The 20,854-nt window shown below is 39.5% G+C and overlaps 1 protein-coding gene across 1 annotated transcript in view; it reads right to left on the bottom strand.

Annotated features, from left to right (window-relative positions):
* COL1A2 (collagen type I alpha 2 chain) overlaps positions 1-20,854 on the bottom strand; it is a 42,124-nt gene that overhangs the window by 3,791 nt on the left and 17,479 nt on the right. Inside the window, exons 18-48 of the mRNA XM_075082853.1 lie at positions 20,762-20,806; positions 20,556-20,654; positions 19,960-20,013; positions 19,751-19,858; positions 18,830-18,883; positions 18,627-18,725; positions 17,697-17,750; positions 17,211-17,309; positions 16,370-16,423; positions 15,646-15,699; positions 15,465-15,518; positions 15,312-15,365; positions 14,451-14,495; positions 12,176-12,274; positions 11,346-11,453; positions 9,932-9,985; positions 9,311-9,364; positions 8,688-8,741; positions 8,526-8,579; positions 8,316-8,423; positions 7,273-7,326; positions 7,126-7,179; positions 6,034-6,195; positions 4,516-4,623; positions 3,979-4,086; positions 2,246-2,299; positions 2,040-2,147; positions 1,796-1,849; positions 1,320-1,427; positions 582-635; positions 339-446 (exon numbers count right to left, since the gene is read on the bottom strand). Of these exons, the coding sequence (XP_074938954.1) occupies positions 339-446; positions 582-635; positions 1,320-1,427; positions 1,796-1,849; positions 2,040-2,147; positions 2,246-2,299; positions 3,979-4,086; positions 4,516-4,623; positions 6,034-6,195; positions 7,126-7,179; positions 7,273-7,326; positions 8,316-8,423; positions 8,526-8,579; positions 8,688-8,741; positions 9,311-9,364; positions 9,932-9,985; positions 11,346-11,453; positions 12,176-12,274; positions 14,451-14,495; positions 15,312-15,365; positions 15,465-15,518; positions 15,646-15,699; positions 16,370-16,423; positions 17,211-17,309; positions 17,697-17,750; positions 18,627-18,725; positions 18,830-18,883; positions 19,751-19,858; positions 19,960-20,013; positions 20,556-20,654; positions 20,762-20,806 (2,376 nt within the window). The remainder of the gene's footprint in view (positions 1-338; positions 447-581; positions 636-1,319; positions 1,428-1,795; positions 1,850-2,039; positions 2,148-2,245; positions 2,300-3,978; positions 4,087-4,515; positions 4,624-6,033; positions 6,196-7,125; positions 7,180-7,272; positions 7,327-8,315; positions 8,424-8,525; positions 8,580-8,687; positions 8,742-9,310; positions 9,365-9,931; positions 9,986-11,345; positions 11,454-12,175; positions 12,275-14,450; positions 14,496-15,311; positions 15,366-15,464; positions 15,519-15,645; positions 15,700-16,369; positions 16,424-17,210; positions 17,310-17,696; positions 17,751-18,626; positions 18,726-18,829; positions 18,884-19,750; positions 19,859-19,959; positions 20,014-20,555; positions 20,655-20,761; positions 20,807-20,854) is intronic.

The following is a 20,854-nucleotide window of genomic DNA, read 5'->3' as shown; positions in this document are numbered from 1 at the left end:
AAATGCTTCCACACATGCGTAGTCCTACTTAACTCCTAGAACCCTCAGCTCTAATCTAAAGGCAGCATATATGCACCTGCCCTGCGGTGACTACTATGGGCTTAAGCAGTAAAAGATGCACAGTGTAGGACTACCACATCTTCTTTGGGTATTTGCTGTCTGGACTTCAGGTTTAGGCCTGTGAGGAAAATGTTAAATAAAACCAGACATTTTGAAGTCTTTTTTTTATTATTAAATAAATAAAACCATATCTTTCCCTAAGCTGCTAGGCTTTGGAAGTGATTTCTTGTAACTGTGACACAAATGTGTTAAATCAACAAAAAATAAGTTATACTCACAGCAGGGCCTTGGCTACCATGAGAGCCACGCACACCAGCAGGGCCAATAGGTCCAGGGAGACCATTGCGACCATCTTTACCAGGAGGACCAGAAGGACCAGGTGGACCCTAAAAGGAAACTCAAACAGTTTAATGACAGTAAAGAATACTACAAATAGAGATTTATATAAATGGGAGTGTAGATGTACATATTGCACAAAAGGAACAGGAGAGTTATTTGAATATACTCTTAAATTCACATACCCTTGGGCCAGCAGGGCCGGTGTTACCAGGAGGACCTTGATCACCATGTTGGCCCTATTGGGAAAGACACATGCATAGTCATCCGGAAAATGCAGCGGCACACATTTGTATCAGCATGATTCAAGAGGGTGCTATAGCCAGCATGTGTATTTGGGATCAGAGAATGGGACTCTAGGGCTAATGGCATTTATTAGTGGAGTTGGGGTATAAAATGCCTTTTTTGGGGAGGGAGGAGAGAGTGTAAAGATCTATTTGAGGGGATAATCTATAAAAGTCTCTGTATTGTTTCTTAAGATTTTCAGAGAAGGGTTTAAAATAAGGGTCAGAATTCCGAAGAGGGATACCAGAATTTAAAGTGAAGAAAATCTACAAAATACTTCCGCTTCTCTGTGATACAAAGGCTTTACAATTTCTGGCCAGAATAAGACATAATATTTAATCAAAGGCAGAGCTTTTTGAATTCTGTGCTAGCCAAATGCAGTGGAGTTTTGGGGCAACTAATGGTACTTGCAGTTCTGAAGCCAACCATCAATGGCAATATCAAAATTTTATTTTATTAATTTATTTCACATTTTATGTGAAGAGTGTTAAAAAAAATCTGATGGCCTTTGAAAGCTGATGCAGAGTGGAGTAAGTCGTATCAACTTGCTGGGTTGTGCATACATAATTCCACACTAGAGTCAGCTTATTTCCTTTTTTTCCTCTTTACATTCAAAATACTGAAAATCATTTACTTACAGCAAGACCAGGAAGACCCTGCAATCCATTGTGTCCCTTCAAGCCAGGCAGACCTCTCGGCCCCTTGTCACCAGGTTCACCTTTTTCACCACGTGGACCTTGTGGGCCCTAGGAAGGGATATAGGTGTCAGAGGAATAAAATAAAAGGCTTCAAGTACATACTACTGTCAAAGCAAGAATTAAGCATAAGCATTCTGCATTATGCCATAGGTTGTCCCTGAGATATATATATATTTTTTATATATATATACATGTACATCCTGTTAACACACCCAGGAAAAGTGTCAATCCCAAAAGCTTCAGGATCCGTCCCATAAGACAGAATGCCAATCAAGATTCTAGGTCTATAAATATTTACAGCTCCTTAAGCACTACTTTTTGGGCCCATATCTTGCACACAGTCAGAAGTCCTTATTCATAAGGCATGTTTTGTCTTCTTGCATCAATGTGGTAATGTATTTAGAAATCAAACTTACAGCAAGACCTCTTGGACCAAAAGCACCAGCAGGACCGACAGCGCCAACAGGACCCTGAAAAAGTAATAGAAAATGCAGGTCACTGCTGTATATAACCCAATAACGGTTCCATGCTCAACGCATCTCTATAGAAAACAAAGTAATTATCCACATATTGCAGGGGTTTGGTGTATAGTGTATATATATGTGATAGACAAATGTTAGTCCTGTGTTAACCAAAAAAATTAAGGTGTCATCAACTTACAGCATCACCACGGTTTCCAGGCTTTCCAGAAGGACCAACTTGGCCATGAGGACCAGGAGCACCCAGAGCACCACTGGGACCAGGGCTACCAGGAGCACCACGCTCACCCTGGGAACAAAGTAATGCAAAGGGAGAGACTGTGTTACTGCTGACTTACACATAGTGGAATATTTCTTCCATGATTGTGAAATAAAAGAACAAGTTACCTTGAAACCAGGAGCACCATCACGGCCTGGAGGACCATCGTTTCCAGGGTTGCCCTGTTAAAATACCATGAAAAAGCATTAAATTCTGTCAACCTTCATCTTACACAGACCTGTGTGTTAGTCTAATTGCTCCCAATAAGAGTGAGAAGATATTGAGATGGGATAGCATAAATACTCAAGATAACAAATTCTTCCTTATAGTTGCCACTCTTAAATCTTAAATGTTCTCAGAAAAATAAGATGGTCTCCAAATATTTTAGGTTTCACAAGTTCATTGTAGAAGGTTGAGTTTTGCGTATTTCTCTAAACGAAAAGCTCAGGACAGTAGTGGTCGTCATCTAGCTTCCACTCTTGTAAAACTGAGACCTACTTTTTAGATTAAAAATGCCAGCGTTGAGGAAGGGACTTTAGAGTAGTCATAGCTAAATTACTTTGTTGTGGTACTTCACAAACTTAAATGGCCTCCTTTTTGAATGTTAATTTCACTTCAACTGTTTCACTGTGTACACTAGCAAACCTTTCCTTCAGAAAATTCCCACAGAACAGAAAGTTTATTTCTATTCAATACTCGTAAAATAAAATTACTATTCTCTGATCTCTTTGAAATCCTGTGAGTCTCAGGACTCGCAGGAGTCCTGTATTAACAGTGCTTCAGGTTATCAAATAAGCTTCCCTGATAAGGCTCAGAGAAAACTTTATATAGTTATCCTTACAGGAAACGAGATAATGTGTTAATACTTTACTTTAACTGTTCTTATAGCGTAAGTCATGTTTAGCCACGTATGGATGCCCTCCTTCAAGGTGAACTTTTAACTTGAATGGTTAAATTGGATGGATAAGTTTATTTGCTGCTCTATGAAGAATGGAGAGCAGGGCCTTGTCCTCCAAGTAATCACCCATAAGGCAGGGTGTTAGAGGGAGCAATTTGTTCCACTCCAATGTTCCCATATTCCCCCTTCTGCACAGGTCCTCCATTGCGTCTTAACCCACTCTGATCTGGGTACCTGCCACACAGGCCAGAGGTGGTTCTATTGTGTTTTTAGCCTACAAACATACTTTACTTTTTATGGTGAGGGAGTGCACATTGGGAAACATTATGTAGCTCAGCCACAACGTTAAAGCGTATCTGTTTTGTTAGGACTCCAAAATAGTGCTGAGTGTTGCACAAGTCCAATAACTGAATTCCGACATTTTGTGTAATGTGCTTCATATGCCTTCTGAGTGGGCCTTAAGAAACACTTTGTCTTTAATACCACGAATCACTAGATCCCTCAAGTAAAAGTGACTGCAATTTCTACACTTCCCTGAAAGATATGTATATTGCAGCTAACATGATGCTTAGGAAAATTTGCCGATAACAAGCTTTCCTGATATACTCTTCTCTATAGCCAAAACCTTGTCCTCTGGGATGTACTACTTTTCCCAGCTCCGGCAATGAAGTAATCTTTTTTGCCTGCTCTATCTTTCTTGGCAATTAAGTAAAAAGTGAAAAGATTCTGATAGTGACTCCAGGATGTATTTCAGACATGACCTATGCCTTGAAGAATTTGTCGCCTAGTTGGGGGCAGGAATCCATGTCTTTTAGAATCCCGCTATAATTTTCCCTGAAGACACTGGAAGGTACAAGTTTTCTAGCAGAACAACCTCCAGTGGCATCTGTCTTTTCTGTGTATTCGTCTTTGGCTCAGAATAAAAGAAAAGCAATCCTGAAGAGGAAATAAGACATAGCTTACATCACGACCAGCTTCACCAGGAGCACCATTTGGACCAGGAGAACCCACAGGACCAGAAGGACCACGAGCACCAGGAGGACCAGAAACACCCAGGGGACCAGGTTCACCCTAATACAGGAACAGCAGTAACAAAATGTGACATTATAATACAACAAAAAAACAGTCTTACAGAACTTTTGGCCTATATCTAAGAGAAATATTTCTCTGCAATTGATTTTGAAAGTAAAACAGATCCATGACACAAGAAACATATCTAACTATATCAAATATTATCTTCTTTCTAAATTTTCTACTTCTATCAGAAACCTCTGATGCCATTCAAAAATATGCTCACCTGCAGACACAAGTCTTGTTTGTCTGCAGCAAGCAATAATTTCTTCCACTGCTCTAAGTCTGTTAGGTCCATATCCTCTGTTTGCAGCAGCAATGGAAACAGCAGAATCTACGTCTCCTTCTCCCTGGTTTCCCCTAAGAGGAGACCTCAACTTTTTTCTTCACACCCATCTGTTTAAAGCAATTAACTAGTCATATACTCACTGGTGCTCCAGAGATGCCCGGAAGACCGCGTTCTCCCCGAGAGCCAGGCAGACCAAGGATACCAGGAGCACCAAGAATACCCTGAGGACCTGGGCTACCAGGAGGACCCTATGACATGAAGAGATTATATTAACAGAGAAAAATTAGTTTTTATAGCCCTCCACATTTCTCATTTGTTTTGCTCTAGAAAAGTACCAACTGCTTTTCAAGGATCTAAGTGCGTGTCAGTGCTAGTACTTGCATGGAAGAAGTTGTACCCAGGCCATAAGACTTTAAACACCAAAGCTAAATGTCTGTAAGAACATAATGCCAGTTATACTCCCCTCACAATTATTTTCTAGTGAAAATGCTGTTTCTGAACAACACTATACACATGCTTTTCCCCTTCCCATTCAATAACAGTGGGTGATGCATGAAAATTGGGTATTCAGTACAGAGAAGATGACTATGTGAGGGCATTCTGTAGTGAAGAGACTGATCATCTGAGGCTGATCCTGGGACAGCCTTAGAAGATCTCTAGGTGGTATCTGACATTTCCAAACAACTTAGAGCTCTCTACTGACCATTTGATAGGTAACGGTTGTTTAGTTAAGTGACTTTTCCATTTCCTTGAAATTTGAGAATATGTTGCACTAAACTTGGCATAAGTAATCATTCTGACAGATTACCCTAAAATATTATCCTAACTTAGAGTCAGGCACACCAGTTCAATTATGTTTTTCATAATTGAAATTAAGCTAGAACATACAAATCAAAAAGTGTATTGCTTTATACTAGATATGAAAGGAGATTTTCAATTGTCACTTTCAAAATTTTAACATATGTGTCTGACAATGTCACTTAAGATTCCATTCTTAGCTGCAGCTTCTGCAGCTCACAGAATAAACTTCTACACATTTTTATGGTGAAACAACAGAGTGGTAATTCATACAAGTGCATACTTCCATAAGACCGAAATGCGTCTGACTTTAAAAACTCCAGTAATTCTGGATGTGCAAGCTTGAAGACACTCAAAATGAATTTATTTATTTGCATAATTCTAAGCCACCCTTGGGTCAGACAACTCTAACCTTGTGATCTCCCCAAATTAGAGTTTCTTATTCAGAAATGAGTTGAGATTGTTCTAAATTGGTGTTCATGTGTTCCTCCTTTTTCCATCCATGATGCTCAATTTCAGAGCAGGAGATCCTGCTTCCATTTCTCAGACTAAATAGCAATTTCTTCTGCAGTTAGCCTTGTTGCTTTCACTTGGGCTACTTGCAGAGAAACATGCTACTCACCACAAGGAAAAAAAGAGAGAAAAACGTGACCCAGAGGCCAGGTTCGCTTCTCATGGCATGTTTGTCAAACATATCTAAAAACACTTTCGTGAGCCTCAGTGGAGATCTTACTTAAAAGCTTTGATAAATTTGTGGATAAAAGAGAAAAGCCCTTCACAAATACCAAAAGTATCTTAGAAGCCATAACATTTACATGAAGAGAAACGTTTCTAATGAGGTATGATACTCAAGAACTTACAGCAGCACCAGCCTCTCCAGATGGACCTTTCTCACCAGCAAAACCGGGTGGGCCAGCAATACCTTGTTCACCAGTACGGCCAACTGGACCAACATCGCCACGTGGACCTCTAGCACCATCTTTGCCAGCTGGGCCAGGAGGACCAGGGGGACCCGTGATACCCTAGGATTGAGTATGAATATGATATCATTACAATACAGACCCATTAACGGGGGAGAACAGAGGAAAGTTTCATTTTATGTCCATGTACAAAAATTGCGCTTTGCAATAACCAGGTTATCAGCTATTCTGAAGCAGCAACTTCTGTTGCTTTTGCTAGTAGTTGGTAGCTGGAATCGGTAGAATTACTGAACTGAGAGATTTAATTTTTTTAGTACTCAGTGCAGGCGAAAGTGGCAAAAATTTGGCAGGAAAATATTGATTTGGCTCTAGAGACATTAACTGCAACTATAAAATCTATGAGAAAAAAACCTTCCAATTCAACAGGGTTATTTGCTTTGGATACTGGGATTTACAATATATTTAGATGCATGGTATTTAAGAAAAGAAGTGCCTTCTGGTAAAGTTTGGAAACGCCTTTGAAAACAAAACTACATACAACAATTTGAAATGAGAATTTTTGGCTAAAAAATAAAGGAGCAGGGATTCACATTCTTAAACGCAATGAGAGGTTGCCCTACTTGAGACAGGGGCTGAAACTGCAGATACTTTAGAAAGTGTGGATAGAAGGCAACCTTAACATTCTTTTTCAAATAGGACATGACCTTCTTATTCCACTCCAAATCAATAGCTATGTAGTTAAAAAGCAAAATGAACAGATTTTTACAAATGGTTATGCTCCTCAAGAGGCAGAGGGATACTTGATGGACTGTAAAAAACCCAAACAAACCACAAACCAACCTAAATGCATAACTCCCACTCTGGGATTTTACACAGTTAAGAGACGTTTTCTTATCTCATCCAGTCCTATAAGGTTCTGAGATTATTCCAGTGCAGTTAGGATTTGTGTCCATGTAACAAAAATGAGGATTATCCCTAACCAATGCAACTTCTGACTTGTCTCCCATTAGAACTTCTTCACTAGTTACTTACAGCAGGGCCAGGAGGACCAACTCTTCCAGCAGCACCAGGGAAACCAGTCATGCCCTAAAAATAAAAGTGAAAAGGAAGATTTGGTTTAAAGGAAACAATGACTTCATGAAAAGCAACAGTGTCAGTGCCAAAAGCCTGAAGACTTACAGGAGGACCAGCATCACCACGAGGGCCAGCAGGACCAGCAGCACCAGCAGGACCCTATATATGAATGATTGAAGAAGACAGGTGAATCAGGCAAACACTGTTAATGTTCCCTATTTACAATAAGGGCTCAGTCTCACTCTCATGAAAGTTAAGGGTGATCTTGCTTTTTACTTTAACAGGAGGAGGACTAGGTCCCAAAACACAATTCCTGTCCTGATACTAGGGTAGTAAATTCTTACAGACATTTTAAATCAGTATCGTAAGGACTGAGAATTGTTCTATAAGGCATTTATGATTCAAATTAATTTGCCTTGCAAATGTTATGTGCATCTAAACAAATCTGGAAGTCAAAATGTGAAAAACGTAGTAAGGCAAAGAACAGCAAGACCTTTGCACTGTATGACTAATACAGCCACGTAGTGCAAGGGCCTGGTATTTCTTTATTAGAAGCATACAATAAAAACCCCAAGCCATGTTATCTTGCAACACTTTACAGTATTTGAAATACATGGGCCAAACTTTCTGCATCATTTCAACCAGTTCCCCAATAATGGGCTGCATGCATGTGAAGCAGTATATACCTTTGGCCTATAAAGGTGTTAGCACTTGAAAAGCCTGTGTGCAAGTGGGTGCACAGACAAATTTGCACATATGCTTCTGGATGACTGGGTCTGAAAGTCAGACTGCGACAGAAGAACCTGTCTTTGAGAGGAAGATACCATCATCCTCAGCTCAGAACTTACCTACAATCACCCCCTGAATGGTCCAAGATAGACTGATTTTGCTGATCTTCGGGGCAAGCTGAATTTTTTTTTTCTCTTCATTTCAGTTCCAGACTCACGATCTGAGCCCACATAAATAGACTGACAAAGTTTATATAATGTGTGAAAATCAGTGTGGTGACTTTCCTCACAGCCTAGTTTCAAGTTTTTTTTTTTCTTTTTTTTAAATTACCTTTTCAAAATTCAAGGCCTTCAGGTTAGCGTATTGCTTGCATAGCATAGTTAAGAACCATGCATTTGACAAAGACACAGTTCACTTACTGGTGGTCCAGAAGCACCAACTGGGCCAATAGCACCCGTTGGTCCAGTTTCACCCTTAGGTCCTTTAGGCCCACGCTCGCCTTTAGCACCAGGCTGACCAGCTGCACCCTATGGGCAGAAAAACACACAGAACAACGAGTTGGAAAAGCATGCAAAGGAAAGAGAGGAATGGCATGGCATCACTAAGAGGAAAATGCAAACAATACTCACAGGAGGTCCAGCAAATCCGTTAGGACCTACGGGACCAGGCTCACCGCGTTCACCCTAAAGAAAGGACAAAGAAGAGAGGACTGGTTGGAATGGGCTTTAAAAAGGCATTTTTCTGAACATCATGTCTTTGACACATGAACAGTTGTAGGAATTGCTACTTACAGGGATACCACGGGCACCAGCAGGACCAGCGGGACCAGCAGGACCTGCTTCACCCTAAAACAGATGGCAGAAAACATTATGACACTGTGGGGGAAAGCCTCACTGCAGTCAGAAGAGGGGTGATCTTGTGGTACAGACATATATAGTGAGTCACCCTATGTCTCCAATGGAAAGAGTGTTACAGAAAATGCTTCTGTTTTGACCAGCCCTGTATTAATAATTTTTAACAATACTTGGACAGGATAAAGAATTGTTCTGAGCTAATGTGTGGTTGTTCATCACCATATCAAAAGCTCTTCTCACAGTGTGGGGAGGATTGTGGAGATTAGCCTCAGCTGGGAAGAATTCAGATAAAGCCTAAATCAGAATATTCTCCCCATATAACCTATTGCCACGTAGATGTGCATCCCTTCCCTGCCCTCTTAGGAGAAGGATTGGGGTGCTATAGAAGACTTCACTGAAAAGTTCTACAGTCCTAATAACACTTGCCTCCAAAACCTGAAAAACTTGCAGAACTCGTGCACACTGGAAGGATGGCACGGTTTTTTATGGAACTCCTCATCTTAAATATTCATGCATGCATAAACAAACAAGACACTTTTTCATTCAAAGAGTAGACTTACCCGATCACCAGCACCACCAGCAGGGCCAGGAGCACCAACAGCGCCAGGGAGACCCTACAGGTCAAGAGACAGGACACCATTTCTAACAAAATGTAAGCAGGAGTGACTACTTTTAATATTTATTCTCTTTCCTCATGGAGACAGGTGTGTGACTGTCTTCCAGCTGTTTTCAATATATAGGACACATGATTTTATAAAACAAAATCTATTCTGTTATTTTCTTTCCAAAGTATGATTCTAGAACAGGCAGCCAAAACCTCAAATTAATGATAATTTTGTGTGGCTTTGCAGGCTGCCTTTAGAATTAGTTGTCTGGGCTGAGCCCATAAAGTTAAATGGGATAATGTCACACTGAACAACTGTCTATGAAATACATGGTTCTCTGCTGATGCAATTTCTCTGCTTGCGTGCATGAGAAGTTATCATTTTTTTTCCCTCTCTCCCCTCAAATTCAAACATCCCTGGACAAGGGCCACAAAATCATATTGATTTGCATCAAAAGTAGGCAGATATAAAAGGAAATGCAATAGAATGGGAAATGTAAGTCCTGAACATCCCTTATAGTCACTTAAATTCTGAGGTATAGCAAGGTAAACTCAAGTAGAACCAAAAGACACTTACACGAGCACCATCTCTTCCTGTTGCACCAGTATCACCTCTCAGACCTGGGGGACCCTAGAATACACATAGGGGCAAAAAAGCATTATGTTGGTAATGAACACAATAGTTTGTATGAAAGAAGTTGAACTGTTTGCTGAGTATCCTTGCATTACTTGCATATCATATGAGATCCTTATTATGCTAGTTTGTTTGGGGAATGGACTTTGATTATTATTTCATTCTTATTGCTGAATATATACTAACTTGCAAAGCGAGAATTTGCAGATGAAGGGGATTGGCATTCTTTTCAGAATTATGAGCCTCTTTCATGGAAAATCTATTTAGTTTTCTGCAGGTGACAAGGTTTTTGAATGGAATTAAAAATTCAAAACCAAGTTGATGTATATTCCAAATGACGAATGTAAAACCCCACTCAAAATCCCTTTTCTTTTAGTCAAGAAATAAACATATGTAAAAATTCTTTTGGGTATTCATGTTATGCTTTCTATTTGGAGCAGGAAAAGAACTGTTAAAAACAATGACGTCATATGAGCAGTCACATAAAATGCCATATATTTTCTACAACAAAAAGTTATATCCAGGCCACCAATAGTGTCAAGAAATTGGACCAGCACTCTGTTCTATCTTTTTTTTTTAATACATCCTACCCCTCTGCATTAATCTGCATGCCAGTACATAGTGTTTTATAAAAAGTTGCAAGCAATTTTCATCTTAATTTCCTTACAACTCCATTTATGCTAAATCACTATGGATTTTTTTTAGTCAAAGCAAATAAAGTGGTTCTAGAAATCTCAGTTTAAAGTTTGAATAATGAACAGAAGGGAATATGGAATGAGACGTACATAACAAGATAAAAATTAATTTTATAGATAATTATATAGATAAAGCAGAGGTAGCACAGGACTTGCAACCAGACTTCACAGCTTTATATAAGGGCTTACATTGGCTAAAATGTTTTCTGATTTTATAGACAACTAATATAATCACAAAATTTATGTAACTGATTTGCTTATATCATAGTCACTGCACTTAGAGCAGTCAAGGATTAGTCAAAGTCAGTCCTGTGTGATCAGTAGGCCCATTCTGACTATAAAGCCTGTACTCAAAGACAGCTTTAGTATTTCTTTGGTAAAGATAAGCTTATTATTAACCAATCCTGTGAAGCACTAACTGCCACTTAAACCAATTCCAAATGCTGAGCAAAGATCAAAATACAACCTTAGAAAAGACTGTCAGTCTGTTAGACCAACAAAACCTCTACTTACTGACTACTTATGAGTCATCATGTAATCATGTAATCATGTAATACAGTTTCACAGTAAATAAAAGGCTCAGGTTTTTTTAAGTTATTGAAATTCAAGCATCTCCCAAACCTGTCCTGCCATAACAAAGCAGGTTAGATGGTCCGCCTTACCTTTTCACCCTTGCCTCCTGGAACACCAGCAACACCTCTTTCTCCTGGGATTCCACCAGGGCCAGCAGGACCAGGACCACCAGCAGCACCAACATTGCCAGGCTCACCCTAGAGCAACAGTGTATCATATAAGACAGGTCAAATAATTCACACAATTTGGAACACAATTTTGTCATTACTGCTTTGCCCGTTGTTTTGCTTGCTTGTAAATAGCGTGAGTAGAAGTATTTAATCTTAAGCTATTGTACTTATTTTACTTTTTCAGCTAGTGAAGATGCCAGATGCAAACACTCTCTCTGATTCTCTGGGCTCCTGAGGTTTTAGGACATCCCATATTCCAAACTAAACTTTTGTGGAAAGACTACCCACAAAAATCTTGAAAACTAAGACCCATATTCAATTAGCATCAAGCCAATGTTATTTTGGTAGAAGACAGCTCATTATTGTGCTAATGTTTTGGAGAAAATATTGCTTACTAGACACAAGAACTTCCTGTGCAGAAGTGGAGGTGGGAATCAGCATGAATTTTGGCCAAAATCTTGGACCCTATCTTAAAACAGAATAACAGTATACCCAGCTGACAAGCTGTAATCAAACTATTCCAAACTGGAGGGGTCCTCTCCATTGTCTATAGTGCTGAACAAAAAACCTTCAATATTGTTGTGGACTAGTTGGGATGGAGCTTTACCATTTGAAGAAATGACCCAGTGGCGATGGTGTATAGGTAACTACCTGCTACTAGTAACCATTTATGCTCTTAGGAAATAAGGCTTTGGATTGCCTGCATCAGGAATTCAACAGTGAGGCAACGGCCGCTGGAAAAGTCGTACCTTGTTACCATCAGGGCCTGGTGGGCCAGATGGACCACGGCTTCCAATGGCACCAGCAGGACCAACAGCACCACTTTCACCAGGAGGACCACGTTCACCCTGCAGGGGACAGTCTGATTTGAATTTTCCCTTGAATTGTTTTGTAGCTTAGAGGTTTAAAAGCACTTACTAGTAGAAATGACAATGATGTGATGCATTTTTAGCTGAACAAACCATTAAGAACTGTGCAGGTATTAGATATTATTAGATATTAGATTAGGTATTAGATCATAAGAATTGGCTCTAGCTTTTGACACAAATAAAGCAAAGTGAAATACTGAAGTCTTGCATCATGATAACAGCTGACAAAGTACAAGTACTTCCTGAACATAATTTTGGCTGCTGTGCTCATTCTGGTAAACGTCTTGCATTCTATTGTCAAATGGAGCTCCTGATTCCACTTTGAGGGCAGATAACAGATTCTAGTTAAATCAGAGCCACAGTAATTTACAAACAATTATTTTTCAGTGGCAAATGCCTGGTGAGTATTGGAGAATAAAGGTGACAGCTAAAGCCTACAATGTGACCTGCACATTATAACAGGTATAAGGATAAATTCTGAAACAGATCATCTGGGCTTAAATGCACAACAGATCTGTCACAGGTAGAAATATCAGTTTACTAAAGGGATCTCAAATTATACCAGTGCCATCAAGCTGGACATCAGTGAATAATCTGATAATGCATAAGGGAGATTTTTAGTTACATTGGAGAATGTGGGAATTTGAATGAAAACTATAATGTGGTCAGAAAACTGATGCCAGGAGAGGTACTGCACTGCTGAAAATCACCAATGATGCAGAAGGCTAACATATGTTGTAGTGATGTTCCCCAATTAATGTATCTTTTCATTATTTTTATGTGTATCTTGTTAATGACAGAGAGGCAGAAAAGGAATAAAGATATTTATGAAATATGCATAGATGACAAAGGTAGAAGCTCTTGCCAACAGGAAGAATAACCTGCTGGCTGGCTGTCACAGTAGAAGTGGGACAAAATTCAAGAATGCAAAGTACCAGGCCATTTATTTAGGTACCAAAAATGACTATTTGTGCTGTAAGTGGGGGGTTCGCCTGGTGAAAATGACAGAAGGGAAGAGGTGATAAACAATAGCCAACAATATGATACAGACATGAAAAAGGCAAATGTCATCTGGCACAAGCAGTGACGTATTTTTAGGAAGTGTTAATCTTGCTGTACAAAGCATCAGTAAGACCTAATTTGGAATACTGAATGAAATACACGTTGGCTGGGTATGAGATGCTTAAGGCAGGCTACAGTAGAGACAGATAACTGCTACTACAATGATAAAAGGAACTTGGCTTGGATAGATTAGCAAAATGAAAGTTTAAAGAGGACATGTTTACTAATACAGCCTCAGGGGAGTAAATATAGGGAGAAAAAGTGTGATTTGAACTGACTGACATGACTGATAGGAGTGAGTGGGAATATTTGCCATGAATACATTTCGTGCGGAAGTCAGAAGAAAAGAGGAAGCAGTAGAAGTAGTTTAAATATCAACATCTTCATAGGGGGATTTGGAAAGCAAATAATTAATTAAGCATTTCATAAACTACTCATTACTCTGCATAAATGGGACTTTCCTGCCATGCAGGAAGGCCTCCACACAAAGCTCTCTACAGTTGTTTATTCAGTGCAGGAATAAAGGGAAGTGGGGGGCAATATCTTCTAATGACTATTCCAGGCTCTGGATTTAGCCCACCATTTGTTCACAATGACATTATGTGGGAGGTAGGAGCTGGCAAACAAGGGATGGTATGGCTGAACTGGTCAGGCTAAGGAGGTCTGTGCACAGGCACTGGAGATGGAAATTCTCATATGCACCAGGCCTCAGTGTTACACTGTAGGGTCAGTCTTTTGTCATCCACATTCTCATTGTGGGGTTCATTAATACAAAACAAAAAATTTGATCATCTCATCAGGATAGCATTACTTATTGCTTCATATTGCTTATCTAGAAGTTAACTAGAAGTTAACTAGTTAACTGGTGGCTATTGTGTTATATAATCATATATCCTGACACATGCAAAGAGCAGAGAAAATTCTCCTTTATTCCTGCGGGTCTGCTGCAATACATTGTATTGTATTCTGTATATTGTATTCTGTAACTGAGAAGAGCCGTTTGTCTTAAGAAACTTGGAAATGTGTATAGTTACAATTATTATTGAAGACATTATTAAGACAGTCTGTACTAGATTTCAAATGAGTTACTCACTCTTGGGCCAGCAGGACCAGGGACACCAAATTCACCATGAAGACCCTAGAAGAGAGCAAATGTTTTGGTAAAGCTTATTTCTAAAGCAAACTTATTAGCTTAAATTGTGCTCTGTTTCTTAGCAGTAAATAGAAATGCTTCTCAAATTGCAGCAGCGTATTGAAAATCTTCAGACTAAAACCACTCTTTCAGATACACACAAATAAACCCTTTTCATATAGCTGCACAATATCTCGAAGCACACATGAGATAATAATTTCTCATCTGACAAGGGTTAAATTATAAGCTCATTTTTCAGGTACATGCAATGTCAGCTCTTTTACAGGGACACACAGGCAGGTAACTGTAAACTTAAGGGTGGTTATGACACATAGGATGCTCAATTTGCAGATTACATCACATCTTAACTGTGCAGAACCTGTAGCCTGAGTTACCACTGAGCTACCTCAGTTGTGTGCCATTGTAAATTGACTGAGATTGATTGAGGTGCAAAAGCATACAACTGGAGTAATGCAGGTTAGATTGAACCTTAAAAAATTTTTGAAGTAAAATATTTTTTATGTACTGTCTTGTCTTTTGGGGGAGGGTTTTATTGCTATTTAGGCCCGAAAAGCAAAGGATTGGCTTTGCTCAGCTTCATACCAAAACTTTGAAAAAAGAAGTATGTTGTAAATTCCAACGGACCTTCTTCATTTGTGGCTAGCTTTAACAAAAGGGGCTATTAAATTTTGCATATAACACAGATTGCTTTGTTTTGGCAAGTGGATCCAACAGGCTTTTGCTTCACCACATGTGCAATTGTAAACATAATGCTTATGCAATGCCTGCCCCTACTTGCAGAATACTGTATCTGTCACTCACCCTTTCGCCTGGTTTACCAGCTTCACCAGCTGGACCTGAGGGACCTGGGAGACCCTAAGTGCAAAGAAACAAGAACAGAAATAAAGGTAAGGTAGAAGCACGTCACACTTTGCAAAGCATAGATAAGATTGAGCAAAGCACATATTTAGTTACCTGGAAGCCAGGAGGACCAGCGGGACCTTGTTCACCCTTTCCACCTTGGTTGCCCTGGATGGAATGAAAAACAAGTGATTAACTTGGAAGCAGAAATACAGAAAAAATATATTTTAAAGTGGGAAGTCCTATTGATGAAAAGTAAATCACAAATTGGACCTGTGTGGAGGCCGTTACTTACAGTGACTCCAGGAGGACCTTGAGCACCATTGTTTCCCTCTGGTCCAGGAGCACCCTAAATGTGTTGAAGTAGAAAGATGTCACCAAAGTTTTTATTTGTTATGAATAATATCTCTCTAAAGTACTTCCGTGACAAAACCCAAAGGTCTCCGGCTGCATATTTTTAACTCACACTGGTACGCTTAAGGTACAGTTTTAGGTTTATTTGACTTAACCATTTGCTTGTAGAGCTTCACTGTCAAAAGGTACTAAAGATGCTTGCAATTTTAAATTCTGGTGAATGTTTTAGTTATTGCAGCACATTCACCCTTAAGGAAACTTCTTTTGGAATTACAGACTGCATTTTTCCCCATAAGAGACCAGTTATTTGATCCCTTAAGTGGAAGATTTAGAAAGTTTCAACTATCAGTAAGAAATTGGAAATTTACAGGATAAATTAGAAACCATACACTTTCCTTATAAATTTGCACAAGGAGCGCTATTTTTTCCTCTTCATAGGATGCTAATACCCCGTAATTAATTACCCAATTAATTCCCAAGAAGAGTAATTTTCATTTATGCCTGAATAGTCCCCACTGACATGAGGCTAGATGAATGCATTGCAAAGTGATTTTCTGTTTCATTATCTGTTCATGCTTGCACAGGACAATGCAATCTTATTACAGAGGTTCTGAAAATCTACTTTTTTCTCTCTGGAGGTTGATAAAGAAAGTATATCCACATACCCGTGGGCCAGCAAGACCAACATTGCCTTTTTCACCAGGTTTGCCAGGTTCACCCTGAAATTCAAAGAAAAAGGTACAGAAGTTAACCAAGACATTGTATCAGATTCAGTTTAGACTACTGGACAGAGACCGATATTCTCTTTGCCAGAAGATTTATCGTAATATTTCTTTAACCTTAATTAAAAAACCCACAAACTCCATCTGGCTTGTTAAACCAGTTAGAAAGAGTAGCTACACAAATCAATGTCCTTTCTTTTCAAAACTCCATTCCTTTATTTATTGAAATCATAATCTGTGATACTCTGCATAGAATCCTATGCAATACACCATATATATGCGTGTGCTTTTGTGTATGTATAGGAACACCACAGATCCAGGAAATTATTATTGTTATCTGTGGTCTGTGTGTGACACGTCAAGAGCCCCACTGAAACGCTGGAGGCTTTTCTTCTAAAGTGAGTGGATTGTGCTCTGTAAATAACAATGATCTAGAACTGAAACTTGGGCTTGGTGGCCAGCTTTTACAGAACTTTTACTGAAGTGTATACACAGAAATTATAAAATTGACATGCAGAAATTATAATTATACCCATATTATTCTACTCACTTCAATGTCCAAATAATCCTAAAACAATTAAATTGGTTTTCATTTGTTTAATCATATTTTATATAACTGCAAAATAATTCACAACAGAACTCTTGAATTTAAGTGGATGCCATCCTATATGCAGGCAATATACAGGACAACCCAGGGAGATGTGTTTGATTGTTAGAGTTGGGGACCTATAGCTTAGTCTGGAAATACCTTCATAGTAACAGAAAGTGTCTGTACTGTACTTACAGTGGGACCTTTTGGTCCAGGGAATCCAATGTTGCCAGGCTCACCTCTGTTACCAGCTGGACCAATTGGCCCGACCCTACCATCTGCTCCAGGGAAACCCTAGAAAAAGAAATCATACTGTTAAATGGCTGCAGTAATTTAACTGGTGTGTGGAGTTCAGTTTTAGAGGAAATGTATACTGACAGGAAGCAAATGTCATGTAACTTTTTAATACTGTGTATACACTGCATGCTTATGCATTCCTCCATTTTTCTCCTTTTTGTAGAACTCTGTTTCTTCTTCCCTTTCCAGGACACAGGCCTGATCTGAGATCCACAGAAATGAATGGAAAGTTTCTCACTGATCTTCTGAGTAGTATGGCAGTAAAAACTTGCTGGTTTTACACATAGCTAGAGATCAGTGCTGAGGTGTCTGCTTTTCAAAAACTGAGTTTATGTCTATGTTTCTCATGCACTGGGGAAGCAGAATGAAAAGCAGGGTACTTACAACAGGCCCTTCCTTGCCAGCAGGACCTGGGCTTCCAGGCTGACCTGGGAGACCCTGAGAAAAGAAAGGTTTCATGTTTTTAGAAGGACCAACTCACCCAACAGTTAACTACATTTTTTTTTCTCTATGCATGCACACACACACACAACCCCCTGACAGAGACTCTAAGTTATCAATATACGTTGTGGAAACAGGACTGTATGTCCGATCAAGTTTACATCTAAAAGACACTGAGGTTTAATGTGGTGGTGTGTGCTCCCATGCCAGTTGAAAATCAGTATAGGTAAGTACCTGTTTTACTCGGATAAACTCCCTTAAGCTCTACTTTACCAAAGAATGTGCTTAAATATTTGCAGATGCCTAATAGTTTACACATGCATTGAAAACTCTTTCACTTCATGGCACGGGGTGGGAAGAGAAAGAGGATAAAAGACAACGACATGGACATAATCTGGCTGGAGCCAGCACCACCAAAGTGGATGGCTGTTTTCAGTGAAATAATTTGCGAAATAGAATTAACATAATTAAGATCAGCCATCTCACATAATTTTATTAGGGTTTGCTTTTCTTTTAGTTAGTTACAGAGAACATACATACTTCAGCTGTGATCTTAATGATCATAGCCTGTAAATAATCACAAGTGGAACCCCTTCTCAGAAGTCAATGTGGTATCCAGTACAAGGGGGCACGGCTCCACGATAAGGCAATCAGATGCTACCACATATAAAAGAAATTAATTTCAATAAACATTTCGATGCTTCTTAATAATTTTCTCATGGATGTTTTTTTCTATGAAGTGGTGGAAGTGCGTTTATTGTGATTAGCGCAGGCTGAATTTTGGCAGTTGGATTTCGGACTAATTTTGTCCCTAAATTGTAAGTAATTTTCTTTTTGCATAGTTCAAACTTACACCACAGAGTTCAAACTTACTCTTGGACCCATAAGACCAGGCTCACCAGGACGGCCACCATCACCACTAGGACCCTTAACACCAACAGGACCACTAGGACCACGGTTACCAGCAGGTCCCTACCAAAAGAAATAAATAGAATTAGGCAGAGATAGCAAAAAGCATCACACGTCTGTATATAAAAAACATGGTTTAGAAATAGTGACCCAGAAAAAAGTCTTACCATGACACCAGCTCTGCCATCAGCTCCAGGGAGACCACGAGATCCAGGCACACCCTGTAAGTGAATACAAATCAAATCAAGAAAGGGAAAGAAATAAATCCATTCCTGTAAGGTGGATTGTACTTCATAAATTTCAGCATTTCAAGCAGGTCTGCTGAATTTGAGATAAGTGCAGCTCTGAGAACATACACCTCAGTGAAAATGTATATTGTGAAAAAAATCTCTCTCACTTCCTTTAGAATTCTTTAAGTTCTAATGCTTGTATCAAAGCATTTTCAGTGTTCATTGTAATCTACCTCTAGCTAACAGCTAGAATCCCACAACCTGGCCCACACTGTTCCACCTTTGCTTCTCTATAGAATTACTGGCTTGTCTGTGACTCTGAACACCCTACCCAAGGTGTAATACTGAATCCTTACCTCTACCAAAAAAGTCTGGTGGAAACACTGCCATTATTCCTATTTTTCTCCTGTAAATTGTTTTCCTGCATGAAGCCACATGCGTCCTGTAGTTCAGAATGGTTTCCTCACCCAGTGAAAAGGGTACTAGGCACCCTTGAAGACACTGAAGTGAAACCTTTTGCCTCACATTATGTGTTAGCCAATTATCTGTTTTAAACAGTTAAATCCCATCACAAAACTTTCAGAGTAATCAAAGATAATTCGCTAAATATTACACAATGGATACACCAAAGCAACCTCTAATTACTTCTGGGATAAGATAGTAAACAGCATTAATACGAAGCAAGAATAGGTTTGGTCCCAACTAATCAAAAGGCTCAGAACTGCAAATGATCTTTGCTTGGCAGCATTAATGTCGATTTAATTACTGCAAATTACTTAATTTGCCTTTTTTCCCTTCGTTGCTTTACTTCCTCTTTCTTTTTTGCTTCTACTTCTGGAACATGAAAGGAAAACCTACTCTTAGACCAGCAGGGCCTGGGGGACCAGCAGAGCCAGGTTCACCATTGGCGCCTCTCTTGCCTTCCTCACCACTAGGACCTGGAGGGCCAGCGGGTCCAGCAGCACCCTATTTCAGGCAAACACAGAAAGAATAAGAAATCAGATGCTGTGCTGCAGATACTGTCAGGCTTTTTCATTGAAAAAACCTTCACATATTGCCATACTTACAGGCTCACCCTTGTTACCACTTTCTCCCTTGGCACCAGCAGGGCCTGGTTCACCCTAGAGTCCAAACCAAAAAAAGATCATAGAATTAGGCATCATTCCAAGATTCTCTCTTCTATTTGGACAGCTTTTTAATGAATAAAAAAACTCTTTAATCATCCAGTACTATGCCTGCCTCTACTTTGACAAATGGTCAATGAACGTAACTGTATTTTTGGCTTCACAGCCACAAAACCAAACATGTTAAAGATGCTTAGAAATGACAAAAATTGAACTACAAAATATCCAGGGCTGGTTCCTCAATTCAGGATACCCATGGACAGTCTGATTGTGAGATTGCTGCCACACCTCTCTTGATACTATCAACATGGACAGAGCTTACAGTCCTTGCACTCAAAAGGAGTGCAAAGTGAACCTCTTCAGTCTCAGCATCTGAAGCAAGCAGTGAGACACAGAAATTAACTACAATGTTTAATTATAGTGGAGCAACAAAAAATGTCTGCGTTAAATACAAAAATATATCCAGAGGAAATCTTTTACAACCGTGGACACAGTGTCCAATTTTCGAAAGAAGACATGCAATGTACAAGGTCACTTACAACAAGTCCTCTAGCACCACTAGGACCAGCAGGGCCAGGAGGACCAGGAATACCACGGGGACCGGGCAGACCAGGAGCACCAGCAACACCAGGAAGACCCTGTCCAACAAAGGGGATAAAAAGTATTATAAGCCCATTATCTTTTCTCTTGCATTAACTGAATTGTTTTTTTAAAAGCAAACAAATGTGACTATGGCTGTACTTACAGCTGCACCTTTAGCCCCTGGAAGACCATTTGCACCAGGGTTGCCCTATTAAGAAAGATAACAATACTGGTTAATTCAGAGTCTCCAGTACAC

This window comes from Phalacrocorax aristotelis, chromosome 2 (genome assembly GCF_949628215.1).
Source record: "Phalacrocorax aristotelis chromosome 2, bGulAri2.1, whole genome shotgun sequence".
In the NCBI taxonomy this organism is placed as follows: Eukaryota; Metazoa; Chordata; class Aves; order Suliformes; family Phalacrocoracidae; genus Phalacrocorax; species Phalacrocorax aristotelis.
Note: the sequence above shows the minus strand (reverse complement) of the source record. Positions and strands in the feature narration are given on the sequence as shown.